The 17519-nt window shown below is 51.7% G+C and overlaps 1 protein-coding gene across 2 annotated transcripts; it reads right to left on the bottom strand.

The window, feature by feature from the left end:
• Positions 1-153: 153 nt before the first annotated feature.
• PKIG (cAMP-dependent protein kinase inhibitor gamma) lies at positions 154-16981 on the bottom strand. Of its 2 annotated transcripts, none has more exons than XM_058850729.1 (4): positions 16791-16981; positions 11054-11118; positions 2345-2520; positions 154-1102 (listed from the first exon to the last, which is right to left on the bottom strand). In XM_058850729.1, exons 3-4 carry the CDS (start codon positions 2493-2495, stop codon positions 1023-1025), a joined length of 231 nt encoding a protein of 76 aa, XP_058706712.1. In that variant the 5' UTR covers positions 2496-2520; positions 11054-11118; positions 16791-16981; the 3' UTR covers positions 154-1022. The 2 variants fall into 2 exon arrangements, with proteins under 2 accessions (XP_058706712.1, XP_058706711.1); XM_058850728.1 differs by having other exon boundaries at positions 11054-11121; positions 16791-16978.
• Positions 16982-17519: the final 538 nt, after the last annotated feature.

Below are 17519 nucleotides of genomic sequence, written 5' to 3'. Positions count from 1 at the left end.
CTTTTATCATCTGGGCCTATCTACATCTGCCTCCATCTGTGAGCTGCAAACCCACGGGTTTCACAGACCCAGACTCAGGGAAATCTTCTTGCACATCTCCGTGTGTCCCTATGAAATCGCCCCACAGCCAAAGATGAAACAAAGGAAGAAACATCCAGGCAGAAAAAAACACCTTCAGGACTTGAAGGCTATGTCATTTATTCCAACAGCTTCTGTAGTTTTATCAAACCATCTTTAACACAAAACATGTCTCTTAAAGAGAAGGGTGTGAGATCCTACCAGAGATCATCTCAGCTAACAGCTTGCAAAGTTAAGCCTGAATGTCAACAGTCAAACCAGCAAAATGTTCCTCCCCTCCCCTTAAGAACATCTTGAAGTGTTAAAGCCCAGAGAAAGAGATGCCTGTGGCTGGTGCTGCTGGGTCTCCAGGTGGGGCTCATCCCCACAGAGCTGTGCTTTGGTCCTTTCCTGATGCTAAGCAGCAGCAGCAGCACAGGTGAGTGGTGTTGACATGAGGGCAGCAGGACAGGTCGGGTCCTTTCCCTGCTGCCCACCCTGACGAGGGGCCATGTGGACAATCCAGAGGCCAGGTCTAAGATGCAGATGAGGGTGAGGCTTAGAAAAAACAATAATCTAAATTTCTAACCTATGGAAACAGAATAAATAATAGTCTAAATCTACAAAGGAGGAAGGTACCTTGGACAGGAAAATGTGGTGTGTCTATTATTACTGAAACTGTTTTTCCCCTAAGAGAAAATTGCAGCTAAGGCATCTCGAGAATGGCTCATATCACTACAGCCACGGCAGTGTTGCTCTAAACCATTAGGGATGGGGGCAGAAGTCTTTTGGAGGTGCCAGTCCTTGCAAGTGTCTTGTGTCTCTCTACACAAGCACGGTTCCAGCAGAGGCATTTGACAGACGACTTGCTGTTCCAGGTTGGCTTTTGTCCACAGATTCAACCAATTGTTGTTTAATGTTCACAGCAAGGCCCTCCTCCTGCCCATCCCACCCCTGTTTTGCTCTCATGGGGACGGGCTGCTTTCTTGCCCCTTTGGTCTTGCTCCAGGGTCGTTGTCAGAAGAACTGGCATCTCTTTGGCTTTCTGCAGAAGGGAGGATTGGGAAGAAAACAGTTACACCCTGGTGAGGACACAAGCCATCAGTGATTGCTACAGCTGATTTCATCCAGAAAGATGAAAGATGTTCACCTGAAGACCTATCACTCCCCTCCTGGGACCAGACACTTGGCCTCATCCATGGCAGTGTTCAAGGCCATGCTGGATTGGACTGGGAGGTCTAGTGGAAGGTGTCCCTGCCCATGGCAGGTGGTTTTTAAGGTCCCTTCCAAACCAAACCATTTTCTATGATTCTGTGATTAAGAGTATTGGGTTCTACCTTCACATTCCTGGGGTACAAACACTTCTGAACACACCTGGCAATGCTGGGAGGGAGCCTCAAGGTAAGGATGTGCATCCACCCAACTTTCAAGTGCTCCAGAACTGCCTTCCTGACAGCCTGGCAGCTGCCTGAGCAGCACTCTGGTAGAGCAGCTCCAATTTGTGCTTACTATGGATGGGTGGACAGACACATGCTGGTCTGGTCATGCTGAAAGAAGTTCAGGGGTAATGAATGTATTTTAAAGTGTTTTTATAGTTACAGGTTGTAGGCTAGAGGATTAAGAAAGCAAGGGGAAAAACTGAGTTTCCCTTCTGCAAAGATTGTGTTGTGTTGCTCGTTAGTGAAATGAGAGTGGCAGGTTTGGACAGAGGATTCAGGCTCCTCGCAGCCAGCTGGCCAGCTGACACTGAGCAGGGTGACACTGCTGCCACATTTGGGCTGAAAGGGAGGATTTGGAGATGGCTGCTGATGTGAAAATTATTTCCGTTGTTATTTGAAATACTGCTGAACTGCTCAAAGGTTGATTTTTTTACAACCAACCAACAAAGAAAAAACAAACCACAGCCTGCCCAATACATGATTTTCATAAAGCCTAAGGTATAACTGATGTGTAACTTGCTCTGGGAAGGGTCTTGGTCAGTGAAGCAGTATTGTTTAAGCACCAGTGAGCAAAGGGCCTGGGCTGGAGTGTGCAGTGCTCCTGTGCCAGGAACCAGGGATCATTCTCCTCTCTGCAAGCACCCCTTGACCTGGAGAGTCTCCCACTACCTGAGCATCCATGAGCATGAGGACACTGAGTGAAGCAGTGAGGAATGAATGGGATGTCCCTCCTGAGCATCAGTGTGATGCTCCTGGAGACAGCACTGCTCATTTGTGCTGCCCTTTTGTGCCTGCCCTCCCGGGCTGTGCCAGGAGCTGCTGGGCTGGCTGTGTGCAGGGCAGCTCACCTGCTCCCTCAACAGCGAGGTCACCCATGTCCTCGGTCAGCTTGCGCATGCTGATGGTGGTTGCCTCTCGCTGGATGTCATGGACAGCGTTCCTCCGGCCAGCCCGGTCACAGGAAATGAAGTCGGTGTAGGTGCTGGACTCTACCTCCATTGCATCTCTATTCACTTGCAAAATGCTGCGGAGAAAACACAGCTGTGAGTCCCAGGATGCTCGGTGTGGCTCGAGTCACAGCTCCCTCCAGGTCAGGTTACTCTGTGGGGTAACATTACAGAAAACAGCCCCTGTGACTCTGCTCCAGCTCCTCTGACAGCAGGTACTGGAATGTCAGGTATCACCTCCCTCATGTGGGGCAACGTGTGGGGAGACCCACCACGCTGGGTGACCCACGGTGCCAGGTGAGGACAGGAAGGCAGGAAGGATCCATCCCAGATGCCTGACCTGTCCTGCCTTCCCACTGCAAAGGCAGACACGGTATTTGTCTCTCCTTTGAGTTTCCAGCCTTCTTTAGGTGCACAAGCTTGCTTGCAGCAGCTTTTCCCTACAGAAAAGGCATTACAGAGAAAGCCCTGCTTCCTCCTCAAAATGCCTCGGGAGCTTTGAACACAGGCCAAATTTGGCTCACTGCTTGGGGGATGGGGTGGTGATCCAACCTGAATTTGTAATGGGAAATGATGGATACCCATTGGAAAGTTGGGGAACAGGGAGTATTTTATAGGTACAGGGCTTGGAGCAGTACTGGCCTCCTCTGGCTGTTGGGTGTCACTGAAGAAGCGTTGGGCTGGACTGCTGTGAGATAAACGCTTTTACCATGTGAAAATCAGCCCTTCTGTGAGACATTTGGATCCCTCCACTCCAGACTTGTGCCAGTGCCAAGTGCACAGCACGAAGAAAGGCCCGCAGCGGCCACTTGTCACATGTGAGCTCTGCTGCGAGCCAGCTCTGAGTTCAGCTGATGAATCCTTAAATTGCTGGGTTTTAATTTCGGCTGCTGGTTTCCCTTGCCAGCGCTTGCACAGCACACAGAGTGTGGTGTTCTGGGCATCCTGGATCCTGGGCACAGAGCTGGCAAGCACACACTGCCCCTGCACGGGAAACCTGGAGCTCTCAGTTCCTGCCACTGTACACTCTGTTTGGCACTTAGTTTGTTTTTCTGTGTGGAATCAAGAGATTAATTGCTGCCTTATCTGCGATTCTGATCACTGTAAAATGTGCCTTTAGCCCTGCTGATTGCTGGCAGTGCTTGGAGCAGGTCCCGATTAGAAACGCTCGTGTGCAGTGAAAACAAATCCATGCACATTTAATGCACATTCACTCGCTTTTGTGCCTTGGAGTTAATGACCCACAGAGGAGTTTGCTCAGCTTCCTTTACAAATCCTGCTTGATATTGATTTCTTTGCCAGGGAAATCTGTTGGTTGATTCAGGCACCAGCCTGAACAGGAATCACACTCCTCACTCTAATCCCTGGTGTTACGGCAGTGGAAAGGATATGCAGATGAAGATGCAGTAACTGGGATAGAAGAGGTTAGATTCTCTCTGTTCCTGAGCTGAGTTGGGTGCAGTAACCAAAACCCCATGGAAACCCAGCATGTTTTGGTAGCCCCAGGGACTCCTCTCCCAGTGTGGATGCCAGCTCAGGGAGTGCTGGCACTGTCTCACTGCTGGGATGTGGGGCTTGGCCCACCCAGATCTTGCAGGAGATCCTGTTTCCCCAAAGCCAACAATTCTTGTGAACGCCTGCCTCCTCTCCAGACTTGGCACCCATCTAGCTCCTGTTAAATGAGCCCTGGGAAAAACTGCATCCTTTGCCCCAGGAAGAAATGCCCCAGATGTTTTTCCTCATCTTCCCTCCTTCCATCCCTGGTATGCCCTTCCTGGGATAAGGCACCTACTCTGGATGCAGCAGCTGGATGAGCTCAGCGAGCAAAGTGCCTTTTCTCCAGGACAGGACAAGCATCGATCATTCCCAGACAAGTTCTCACAGGTCACTGGAGCCCAGACACTGCTGACCTTCTACAGCTGCCAGAGGTGTCATATGGACTCGGGAGGCTTCCCTAGAAGTGAGCCCGACAAGCCCAGGTCCATCTCCAATCACTGAGGCCATTCCAGAGCTGATATGCTCCGGAGTCCTGCTGCCCTCGTACCAGGGGCAGGAGCACCAGGTTTCCCCAAACTGGGGAGCAGGAGCCAGCCTCTGGGATGCAGCATTTTCCCGGTGTCCCTTGATGTAGCAGTGGAAGTGCTGTGCCAAGTAATTTTTTCCTCTCACACGGGAACAGGATGGGATCCTGATTAAAAAGAAGAGTGCAGCAAGTGTGTAGGTCTGGGTCCCGACTTGGTGGCCGGGAGATGGCGCATGTGATTTATTTATTTCCGTGGCTGGGAGGGTTCCTGCCTTCGGCTTTCCATGCAAAGAGCTGGAGACAGGCAGATTTAACAGCGAAGCTTTCATATTTGAGCAATTCCTCTGGGATTTTCAAGGTGGGTGGCTCTCAAAAACCTTGCAGGCAGATCCCTCCCCGTTGACAGAGAGATTCCAGCCTCCACCTCCGGGAAGTTGTTGGGCTGAGAGGGTGGTGGGAGCAGTTGCCTCGATTGTGATAGGAAAACCTGATTTTTCAAACAGCATTCCATATTTCCAGGCACAGAACCCACAGTTCTGTGGGTTTTCACTCGGTAACTGCTTTTAACATCTTCCAGGGACTGCAAAGGAACCACCTTCCCTCTTGCCTACCTAGTTCAGTGTCACTGTGGACAGTCTCTTAGGGGTGGCAGGGGTGCAAAGGGAGGTGCATCACCTGCTGGCTCTCCACCTTTGGTTTTTCATTCTCCCGTGGGCAGGGTGATGGGCCTGCTGTTGCAGGAATAATCCCATGGCACACACACACGCAGTGCACAAAGGTTTCCAGGGTGCTTCACAGAGGTGACTCAGCTGGCCCCCAGAGGGTCCTTTCCTGCCCTCCCTTTCCTCTCTGCTGCTGATGGTAACAGAGACAGTCCCTGTATCCTCAGCACAGCGTGCCAGCCCGCAGGGATGGGGCTGGGAAGCTGGGATCTGCTGCTTGTTGCACATTCCTCAAAAAATTTGCTGCTTGGAGGGAGGCTGTCCCCTCTGCCATGGAGACGTGGTGCTGCCTGTCCCAGGGCAGCTGGCCACAAGTGAAGAAGCCCCTCACAAGCTGGCACTGACACCAGGTATGTCCCCAGAGCTGCCTCAGCTCCTGTCCCTGGATCTGCCAAGCCTTCTGTTTGCTTTGGACTTATTTTTCTGTAGTGTCTCGTGAGTACTAAAGAATCTGAGCTGTAATAGTCTTGGCTTTGCTGGTGGGGACTTGGTTTCCTGAGTGGTTTTGCTGTTGGATTGTGACTGGGCTTGCTGGCATTTTCTAGGGAAATCACCCAGCAGCTGACAGAGCAGCTGGCTCCACTCTGGGGGCTGCAGCTAAACCAGCCCTACTCATTCTGGGGCTGAGTTTTGCCCACTTAGAAGGTGGGTGCTAAGAAATTAAAAGGTTTTATATTTCCTCTCCCTTTTGGTAGAATGAACTGAGGCATTTTTTGTGGCTCAGCTCCATGACCCATCCACTGACAAGCTTGCATTTAATTTGTGTCCCCCTTGTCTGCTTCTCAGTACACACACCAGGGACTACAGCAAACAACGTAGGAGTGCAGAGAAGTGACCTGGGCACACCTGGCAGGTCACCCTCAGCACAGGGCTCTGCCCAGGCTCTGCCACCCCAGCCAGTGCCCAGGGCTGATCCCTGGGATCAGTGGATGCTACCGTCACACCCAGCCCTGACTCCAGTTTCAAGGAAACCCTCCACATGATACTGCATCTGTCCCTTGTCTAGGGTAAACTTTTTATGGCTAGGAAGGGCTATTTTTGGGTGCTGGTGCTGGCTATCAGCAGGCTGGGCTGAACTCAGCCATCTCCCCCCCTGCCCGCTTTGTGCCTCCTGCTCTGCCCCTTAACCTCTCACCTTTCCCAGCGTTCTCCTCCTCCTCCCCTTGTTCTCTGCACAGATCCCTGAGGCAGGAGGTGGATCAGACCCCTGCTAGGACATCCTTGTCCCTTCAGGCAGCCAGCACAGCCCTGCCCTCCGTGTTGACACCTGAGGCAGGGAGCCCTGTACCTCAGCCTTCCCTGTGCCTGCTGCAGGAATTCCCAGCTTCAGGAGCCCTGGCAGAGTCCTGTCCTGAGGTGCTGCAGCCCAACTTTGGCCTCAGGCTGTCCATTGCCAGTTGGGACCAAGAGCTGCAGGTTTTGGTTGGAGATGGTTCCCTCATCCCACATCCCAGCCCAGGACACGCTCTCCCTCCGGCTTGGTGGGTTTAACCGGTGGATTTAGCACTCCCCAAACTTCTGGAGTTGTAAAGCCCCGAAGCTGAACAAAACCTTGCCATGTTTCTGGGGTGAAATTCCGAAGTTCTGCTGGGGAACGGGGATCTGACCCCTTTTTCCGCTCAAGCATCACATCCCACCACCAAGGCACGAAGCGGTGCAGTCGCCTCGGAGCTCTCCGTATTGTGCAGTGCCCCTTGCCCTTTCATTCCAGGGTACAGGGACTATTATTAGACCTCTCCTGCTGGGGCTGGATCCATAACAACAGCAAAACATACTCAACAGCCCTGCTGGGCTTTTAAAATATTTACAGTGTAGGATGGTTTACTGAAGAGGGGGGCCTGGTAGAGCATAAAGATGGAAGCACCGGGATTTCTGTGCTCCCTGTGGGTTCGCTGTGAGGTTTCCTGCTGGGAGAGTCACATCCAGAGAGGAGAAAAAAATATCCCGCAGGGCTGAAGCCAGCACTTGAGGTCAGGGGGTTTCCACCAACTATCTGACAATGTCCAGCTGGAATTTCAGCAAATTTTCCACTGGGTCTTGTCTGGGAACATGCGTGAGGGGTTGTTTATCAAAGAAGGGCTCTGTAATGGTGTTATTGGGGTATTTTGTGATTGTGCCATAAAGGCCTTGCTATGTCTCAGGGCCCCCATGCACTAAAGCTCAGATCCATGGCCAGAAACTGAGCTGAAGATGCAGCTGAGGATGAAGATGCTCCTGTTGAGAGCTGTGTAAGGCTGGTGGCAGGGTCTGCACCAGGCACAGAGCTCCCCTGCTTTCCTGCTGGTTCTGTGTTCTCCACAAAGTGGGGGTGATGGCTCTTACTGGCCTGAACTGCTGTGCTCCAAACTGCTGAGCTCTGAGTGTCCTGGTTTGGTGAGAAAATAGGCAGGAGCAGGGCAGCAGCCTGAATTCCTGCCAGGGCACACGTGTGCATCTCATGAGCAGCTTCTGTCCAGGAGAGAACAGCACAGAAAAGCCTTCAGCCCTCACCAGGCTTCAGTGAGGAAGAGACATCAAGTTGTGTCTGGCACATCTGTATTTATGGAAGGTTTTTGTTGTGGGATTCCTTGTAATAAACTCTGCACCCTCAGGCTCTTAACTAAATATGATAAATTCAGCCAGGAGAGACATCACAGCTACTCCAGACACTGCAAAGGTTCTGCAGAAACAGAGCTTCCAGCATTCTCTATGACTTGCTGGAAAATTTTAATTCCTTTAGGAGGAGAGCAGCTACAGCTGAGGTTCAGTGTCCACAAATAGATCCCTTCTTTTCATTTGGCCTGGTTTTACAGTATAAAGATCATTTAATGCCTGTAGAACTGATAACCAATTGCTAAGCCCCATGTTTAAGATTAGGCTTAGACTGACTCTTGTGTGACTTCACAAACTTTGTATTTAGCTCTGCCAAGCTCCCCAGTCTCCTTCCCCTCCCTTACGGCCTTCAGCACATCCCCACAGCCCCCCAGTGTCCCAAGGCACCTCCTGCTGTCCCACATCCTCACAGCCACTGCCTGGCTCCCCACTGATGTAAGAAATGCTGCAGCTGGATTTCAAAATCGCAGCTGACCCTCAGCATCGGGGTAGGGCGAGTCCTTGTGTGCTCTGCTCTGATTCCCAGGGGAGAGGGGGAGCTTGAGGGAGGCAGGAGGGCATTGCTCAGCCCCAGTGGCCTCCTGCTAGCATCAGGATGATGGTGGGAGAGAGCTGCTTGTCTGTCTGTCCATCCATCCATCCATCCATCCATCCATCCATCCATCCATCCATCCATCCATCCATCCATCCATCCATCCATCCATCCACCAGGAAGGCAGCCCAGTGCCCAGCTCTGGCCATGCAGTGCTGCCAGCCTCCATCCCCATGCCTGGGGCAGGCAGCACCCCTCTGTCAGTCCCCACAAGGCACAGGTGCTGAGAATCTGCTCCAAATATCCTCCACCACAGGAAGAATCACAGGAAGATGGAGCCCCTCTGCTCCTCCCTCCCCTCACTACCTAGCTTAAGCCTCTTCTGCAGCTTCTAGCTAAGTTGATTAATGGAAATAATTGGTCTCTTTGTGCATCTGGAGACAGTTGCCGTGACAGCAGTTGTATTTTTGTTTTGTTCCCAGGTCGAGCTTGTTTTTCCCATCTCTCAGCTCCAAGGTGCTAATGAACCAGGGCACACTGCTTTGTCCCCAGCTCTGACAGACACACATCCCTGTGAGGGATGGCTGACAGCAGGGACAAGGCTCAGCCCCAGCAGGCCCTCAGGACGTGGCAGGCTGGCACCTTTCTCCCTGCCCATTTCTCACCCCCTCAAGGCAGGTTCTCACTGGATGGACACAGCTCTGTGGCAGAGGGAAGAGAGCCAAATCCCTCCTGTTCACCCAGAGCAGCCATGGGCACCCACAGGACCCCCTGTTCCCTGCAGGGACCCTTTCAAAGCCTTTAGGAGTCTCTATGAGTCTCTTCTCCATTACTTTTATTTTCTCACACCTTTTTACTTAGTTGCCTTTATATGTCAACATATTTTTACACAAACAACTGTGTGGAAGATCTGCTAGTGCCTGAAGTTACAAAGCAGACAAAGCACAGAGCAGTGACCCTTCAGCTACAGAAGTCCCAGAGCTGCTGTGGCAGGCACATCCCGTGGATTCCCCCCGCTTGTGATATGTGGTCACCCTATCACACCCGGGCCATGGGGTAAATCCCTGTGCAATGGGGATCCCCTTCTGGCCTGGGTTCCTGCCTTCCTCCAGATTGTTCTTGAAGAAAAGTCCAATTGGATTCCACCTCAAAGGCTGGAGAATCCCCCGTGGCCCCACAGCTCAGAAGAGCTGATCACACTGAGGCACTGACCTCTGAGTGAACATCACCTTCTAAAACCCCACTTGAATTCCTGGCCCAGGGATGCTCCACCCCAGCACAAGCTCCCCAGTACCTTGCAGGCTTCCCTGGGCAAGGACAAGTCAAAGAAGCACTGAGGAGATGCATCTGGGGCTGTTTTCTAGCACAGCTGCCCTTGTCACACATAAGAGGAAGGCAAAGCCACAGCAGCCTTCAGTGGTTTCTGGGTTGAGGGAGACCTTTCTACAAGGACAGAAGTAAGCAAGGATGAGGCCTCATTTTTATGCCTAAAATGAAATAGAGCTATTTAGTCCAGCTCTTCTTTGTCATCTGAGGAGCTGAGCTCTGCTGCTGTGGGGAAGCATGACTGGGGAGGGGAGCTGAGCTTGGAAGAGCAGTTGTGAGGGCTGTAACTGGGCAGGTTTGGCTGCTGCTGCTTGAGGAGGCTTTGCTTGGGGAAGCTCTGCTTAGCACAGGGTGCCTGAAGCTGAGAGCCACCTGCCTTGGCTCTGCCTCAGTGAGACTTGCAGAATCCCACAGGAATTTGCATCCAGCATCCAAAGAGTCCTCCTGACTCAGAGCAGTGTAAGGGGCTGAGAGAAAGGCTGGGGTGCAGGAGCTCAGGCAGCTCCCAGTGGTGCCTAAAAATAACCAGGGCACCTCATAAGAGTGTCTGTACAGAATGAAGCTGATTAGCAAACCCAGGCTTAGCTCTGCTCCCTGGAGCTGGCTGCCCCATGTGTCTGCTCCACTGCACAGACAGGCACTGCTGGGACCCCACCCTGGCTGCTGCTGCCAAAGGAATCAGGATCCCCTTTGGATGGACCCTGTCTGGGCAGGGAAAGCACTGCACACCTCCTTTGCTGAAGGTTTCTGTGACAGATGCAACATTTCCTCATATCTGTGTCAGGTGACAGCAGCTCCTGATCCTTCCTGCAGGAAGGGTAAATCTTTCTGCCTAAGTCCCCAGGGATGTGACATCTAAACCTGGGCTGAAGTGGTGCTTGAGATGTGCCTGTAGCACTGGGAATGCTCAGTGATTGTTGCCAGCTGTAGTCTCAGGAAAGGGAAAGCTTCTAATAAAATCAATTGCCAAGTATTTCATGGTCTACAGCCTGGGCATAGAAGGACACGGGGTGTCTCCAGCACACGTAGGGAAAATGCTGGATGCAAGAGATGAACTCTTACATTGTTCTGTAGAGGCAAACAGCATTCCTGCATGTGGGCAGCCTTCAGCAGGATTTGCACAGCACATGGCCAGGGAGAGGCCATGGGGCACAACTGGCACTGGGGCTGCTTGGAGCCACAGCTGCAATGTGGCTTGCTACAAGGACATGGCTGTGGGTGTGGATAATACAGCAGGAAAGTCATTATGGTGGAATTGTTGGTATTATTTCTCCTCTTAGCAGCCTTCTAGCATCTAGTAGTTCAGAATACAGAGGGAGGTCAAATGACTCGATGCTACAGGAAGGAAAAAACCCATTTCTGTTTGCAATATTTCCCTGTGAATAAAAGCTTTATCAGCCATAGCGAGTCCCTACCTGATTTAGAGCACTTTCCTTCTGGACATGACTTCAAACACGCTTCATGCACAGCAGGACAACAGCTTCTGGGAAAGAAGAAGGAAAAAAAAGTAAGAAAACATTATCTGTGCTTGTTTTGGGAAGCATAAAGCTCAGCTGCTCTTCCCACTCTCTGTGAGCAGGATAGCAGAGGGGTGGCAGGGGCTGCCCAGCAGACTCACATGGAGCCTGGCTTGGTGGAGACACCAGCCCAGGGGCTGTGGGATGTTGTGTTCATATGGCACCTCCTCAGGAGGGTTTGTGCATGGATAATAGACTTGGACTGTTGTGTTAGAGCACATGGAAAGTCCAGCTGGGCTGCACAGAGAAGTCCTCTTTGGTTTTTCTTCTTTCTTTGCCCTCCCACAGGTGCTGGGAGAACTGAGACAACTCATGTCCTGACCTGCACTGCAGGGACCAGCAGCTGCCTCCAGACTATAAATGAATATTGGTGTTTGCAGCTCTGGTGCCCTTTAAAGAAGTGAAACTCCCATATCAGCTTCTCTGAGGTGGAAGGGGAAGTTTAATCTGGTTCTGGCTGCTTTGCTGGGTCTGTGTCCAGCTCCTTGGGTCTCTGCTGTTTGTGCACAGCTGAGCCTCCTCCTGCTGTCCCCAAGCCCTGCCCAAAGACATTTCCTCTGTGGCCTCAACATCTGTGGGTGCTTTGCAATCCCTGACCTGCAGAGCCCAGCCAACAGGACACTTGCTTATTTTAGCAGCTGTTTCAGCTTTCTGACTATTTTGGAACATCATGGACTGTGTTTTTCCCTTTGTCCCAGGGACAAATGTTAGCAGAACAGAAATCAAGAGATGAGCCACTTAACCATATAAGCAGTAGCTCATCCAACAGTTCATCTGTCTGGTCCATCTGGGCTGAGTACCACTGCTACTAGAACTATTTCCCATCATTTTCCAAACTGGGACAGATCTACAGCCTTCCTCTTTATTTTTTTGACCCACTTTCAAAACTTTGTAGTTGGAGCCGACTACTTGCTGGCTCTGGCCCTGCTTCAAGGACAGGGCACTTGCTGCTTTTATGTGTCAGTTTGCCCATCTGTTAAATGGAGCTATTAATACTCCCTCCCCCTGTTAGATGCTTCAAATATTTTAAAGCACTTTCAGCTCTGCAGATGACAGGCTTGCAGAAGTGGAAAATGCTAATTATGATCATGACAGGAGCTAAACAAAGACACAGGGATTTAACAATAAACTTTTGTTAGTTTTAACCCCATTTATAGCAAAGTGCTTACTGGAAACACTGAACCGGAAAAGAAATAGTATTCCCACAACTCTGGGAATATCCATTGCCCTTTTCGGGCACCACACAAGCAAACAAAAGCAGGAAGGAAGAAACACAGCTTTGGAAATCCACAAGTCTTTATTTTCCTCCTTTGCCTTCCTGCCTTGGCTTGTGTGTTACACTGCCCAAACAGTTAAACCTCCAGCACTTGAGCAGTGTTGCAAAATATCTCAAAACACGTGGGCCTCTGCCAAGAGAGGCTTAAAGTAAACTGGAGCAATGATGCTCTGAAGCAGAAGTTATTACTGATCAGCCCTGCTCGTGATGGGACATGGTGGGAAACCCCAACTTTCTCTCTCAAAAACCAGCTGATTTTGGAGACAAAATCTCCTTAGCAGCTGGTATTGGCTTTCCAACCCTGCAGGCTGGAAACAACTCTACCTAGATGTTTCTCCCCACAGCCCTTGCTTGGGCATCTGGAGTCTGCAGATTTGAAGCTGACCCTCTTGCTCTAGCCACAAAGGCTCATTCTCTCCTGGCTCACCTGGTCCTGCTGCTCCCAGGGTGATGGGCAGAGCTCCAGAGGGCCCCCAGCACAAAGGCCAGGCTGTTTGGAACTTTAGAACTTTGGAACTTTAATGGTGGCACCAAGGAAGGGCTACAGTGACCTGTTAAAGAACACTTTGTTCTGTGGTTTAGCCCTGGAACACATCAGGGTACCATGGATTATTCTGGGACCCTAGTGGAAATGTTCATTGGTTAGATGAGCATCCATACCCCATCAGGAATGAATTACAAGGGCATTAGCATAGAATTTTAGAATCATTTAGACTGAAAAAGATCTTTAAGGTTGTCAAGGCCACCACTAAGCCATGTCCCCAAGTGCCACATCCACACATTTTTTTTAGTATCTCCAGGGACAGTGACTCCATTGCTTCCCTGGGCAGCCTATTTCAGTGTTTGACAACCCTTTTGGTGAAGAAATTTTTCCTAATATTCAACCTAAAACCCTCCCTGGTGCAACTTAAGACCATTTTCTCTTGTCCTATTCAGTGTGCAGGAGTGCACATGTTTGAGGTTCAGATTCCCTCCATGCTGATCAGCTGTTACCCAAAAAGGAGCAAACACATGAAACAACCTTAGTTCACTCAGCATTGCTTCAAAATGAATGTATGCTCCAAAAAAAACCAACACCCCAGAATGTTTTTTTGGCAGAATTCAAGGCTATTCTACACAACAGCTGTTGTGGTGCTGCTTTGATCCAGAGAGGAAATCCTCCCTGGTTTCAAGCAAGATGATGGCAGCAGAGAGAAGGTTGTTCTTGTGTCTCTTGGCTGCTGGGTAAACAACAGGCTGCATGTGTGGCTGATCAGGGCAGCAGCCTGGTCCTCCCAGAGCAGCCAGACTGCCTCATTTAGTGCCCTGTCTCCAGCAGCAGCTGGCATCCCCGGCTTCAGAGGTACAAGAAAACCTCTAATTGTAATGGAATGCTTTTCCTAAGTCACTAATGACTCTGAACTAGGAGGTGTTACAATCCTTACAATGCAATATCCTCTTAATCATACCCAGGATTGTTTTGTTACCAAGATAACTACCTGATATCCATTAAAATGCCTTCGGAGCTCTTTGCTCCACCGCTATCTCATGGCAATGAGCACCACAGATTAATTACACTTTGTGGAAACAGTAACTCCAGTAAAGTTGGTGACGCTCTGGTGGGGATATGTTTGGCTTATTACATCACTGCAAATATCAACAGAAATGGCATTTCAGCAGGCAGGGAGTTCCCCAGGCAGGCCCTGTGAGCAGCAATGTGCCTGCATGGAGGAGCTGTGCAAAGAGCACTCAGCCTCTCTGGGCTCTCCTGGGAAGGGAAGTGCTGGGGAACTCGCTGTGGAAACCAGAAATGAGTGGTGTAAAGTACATATTCCCTGAGGCTGGAGAGTGAGAGTTTTGAAGTGGGGCCCAGGGCAGTTCATAGTCCAACTGCTGCTCTTCCTGCTTGTGCTGCAGGTTCCAGGCAAGGTCTGGAGCGATCTCAATCTCCCTGACTGCCACCACGAGGAGCTTGGGATGAGGCCCATGGAACACCTGAACCTTCCCTTCTCCCTGGCTGCTGCTGGCAGGCCTGGGGAGCAGCTTCCCTCATGACTTGTCTTTTTCTAGTCATGAGCAAAAGACAACCAGAAGCAGTGGGTTTTTTCCCCCTCTCATCCTCTCTAAAATGAGTGTTGTGATGGAAATTTTTCCAGATCAGTCCATATAAACAGCTTTGGTGACATTAAAGAAACCCCTAAGGGTCTGAAGAAACAATTGGAATGTCAAAATAGAAGCAATAAAAACAGGGTGACACAGGCAAACAAAAACTCAGGTTGAAGCTTCTGCTCTTCCTTATGGCTTTGTAGATTCATTCCCCATTCTGCCAGAGACCTGAGACCTGTGTGAGCTCAGAGAAATCACCTGCTTTGTGTGAGCCCCATGTAAAATAGGAATGATGCTGGTGCTTGGGTGCCCAGACAGGCTGGAGGCATTAATGCACAGCAGTGTGCTGCAGGAACTGGCTCTGAAATGTGGGAGATCAGGAAATGTTAGAAGCTTGGAAAACATCTTCCATAGTTATTTTGGGTGGCAAAGTTGTGTGCCTGTGGGTATTCTTCTGAGTGGGATCAAAAGTACATTGATTTTTCTTTGGAATGAGAGGATAAAGCAAAACTCCTCATGCTGGCTCATCATGAGCCTGTACACCCCTCAGAATCAGCCACTGGCTACAGAAGTGCCAGGTGGTTGGAAGATGCACAGCTGTGAACATTCCTGGGTTTCATCTCTTCGTGACCAAGCTGCCTCTGTACTGTAGCTAATGGTGTCCAGTTCTCTGAGGCATCTGAGTCTACACTCTGGGGAAAGTGTTCCCCAAAACGATGGCATGGGGTGCTCCCATCCCTGTGGAACTCTGTCTGAAGGACTCAGTGCTGCGTTCTGGGCCCAAGGTACATTAAGCTCTATTGGTATATCCACGTTTATAAATGGCCATTTAACCTACATCTGTATTATAAAGAAATACAGCATTGGGGACCTCTTCATGGATCCTTCTTTCTTGAACACCATCCCTAACTGGAGCTGGACGGTGCCAATTTCTTAGCTGAGTGGCCACACATTGGCAGGGTGGCTCTTTCCAGCCACGAGTCTCTGAAGCCAAGCGCTGCCCCTCAGGAACCAAGCCAGGCACACCGAGCAAACAGCCCAGAGCTCGAGGGGCTGTCACCACCGGAGACCCTCAGCCACCCCTCACAAATCCCCCTTCACCCTGGCAGGGCAGCAGCATCCCCGCTGAGCCCAGCCTGTCCTGCTCCTCGTTTGAGTCCCCAGCACAGCCACGCAGGGCATTGCCTCTGGCTTCACAGCTATACTTGGCTCCTGATCTGCATTTACCCCTTCCAAGCAAAGGGAAATTTCCCAAACACGCCTTCGGGGCCGAGGCATTACATGCATGTGAAAGCTCCCCACCACGGCTCGCTACCAGCTGCTTAGGGGAATCCAGAGAGAGGAAAGACACACAGCTTCGAGGTGGAGGAATCTGCAAAGCCTCCTGAGAATACCACCGCACAGCAGCTCTTTTTTTATCCCGAGTCTTTGCCTTTTCAAACATTTGCTTGGAAAGCCGGATGCCAGCAAGTCTCCGAGCCTGCTGGTGCCCGCAGCTCCGAGGGGAGCCCCGGGCAGCTCCACGGCTCTGCCATCCCCAGGGATGGATCCCCAGCCCGTCCCATTCCCGTGCTGGAAGGGATTCCCTCCGGCACACCGCTCAGAATATACCGACACATGTTGGAAATGAGGCCAGAAATCCCCGCGGGGGTCACTGATCCACGGTCCTCTGTGATTTCCATCCTCTGTCTGCTCTCCCTGCTCCCCGTTCGCGGCGAGCGCTGAACCGCGTTATTTCCCGAGCGAAACAGCCGGCACCTCCCTGCCATCACCAGCCTGCGAGCGGCTTCTCTCTCCCAACAGCAGAAAAACCGGGAATCTGCTCTGCTTCTTTAGCCCACGGTTTGCCGGCAGCCAGCCCCTCGCTGCTGGCAGTGGGGTGGGTAAAAGTTCACCGAATCTCCCAACAAACCCCAGCCTCGTGGCGCGGCCGTGGGCAGGCGGAGAACTCCTGGCTGCACTCCCGGGCAGGTGTCCTTGTCACCCGGTCACCCCCTGCCCCAGCCCCCCGGCCCCACCGCAGCGAGCACAGCCCCATTTACAGCCCCACTTACAGCCTTACATCTCCACTCACAGCCCCATTTACAGCCCCACTTACAGCCTTACATCTCCACTCACAGCCCCATTTACAGCCCCACTTACAGCCTTACATCTCCACTCACAGCCCCATTTACCGCCCCACTCACAGCCCCACTCACAGCTCCACTCACAGCCTTACATCTCCACTCCCAGCCCCATTTCCAGCCCCACTCGCAGCCTCCCAGCCCCACTCACAGCCGCTCCTCGGCTCCCGGGTGCCGCGGTGCCGCCGCCGGGGAAGGGCTCTCGGCTGGCTCGGATCTCACCCTCCCGCAGCCTCTGCCCGCTGTGGCGAGCGGCCAAGCCGGCCGGGAGCCTCGCAGCCACTTTCAGACTTGCAGTTTCCTTCTGCTGGGAGCTGCTAAATGAAGTTGCACTTGTGGGGCCAAGGGGCGTGTTCTCCTCCCCTCGAGTCAGTCCCTGCCTGCTGTAATCCAATGCTCTGCCCGATGATGTCAAGCAGCTCCCGCTCGGCTCCTACCTTACAGTCGGCAGGAGGGATCCGTTTCCTTTTCACCGGGATCTTTGTTTAGCTTCGGCTTGTAACCCCATCCCCCGGCAGCTGCGTGTGCCCGAGCATCCTCCCTTCCATGCTCAGCGCTGAGGATTCTGCTCCCTCCTGCTCCCCCAGGTTTTCCCGGCACATCCCACGTCCCACCTGCATCCCACCCTTTATCCTCTCCACCAGGGCCTGGCCAGAGACACCATCACACCCCGTGCAGCCTGAACTGTCCTACCAGGTGTAGCACTGTAGAAGTGCCTCCCAAGAAAACCCCAGTTTTGTGTTGTTTTGGAGTGCTTCTTGCTCCACTGCCCCCCATGGAGTAAAACCCAGGAGTACTTCAGCTCATCTGCCCCTGTGTGCCAGCTGCATTTGGGGGTGAAATGCAGAGCTAGCTGGTGACAGCACCTGGATTTAAGGGG

The sequence above is a fragment of the Poecile atricapillus genome, chromosome 15, assembly GCF_030490865.1.
Source record: "Poecile atricapillus isolate bPoeAtr1 chromosome 15, bPoeAtr1.hap1, whole genome shotgun sequence".
In the NCBI taxonomy this organism is placed as follows: domain Eukaryota; kingdom Metazoa; phylum Chordata; class Aves; order Passeriformes; family Paridae; genus Poecile; species Poecile atricapillus.
The sequence above is the reverse complement of the archived record's forward strand: the minus strand, read 5'-3'. Positions and strand labels throughout refer to the sequence as shown.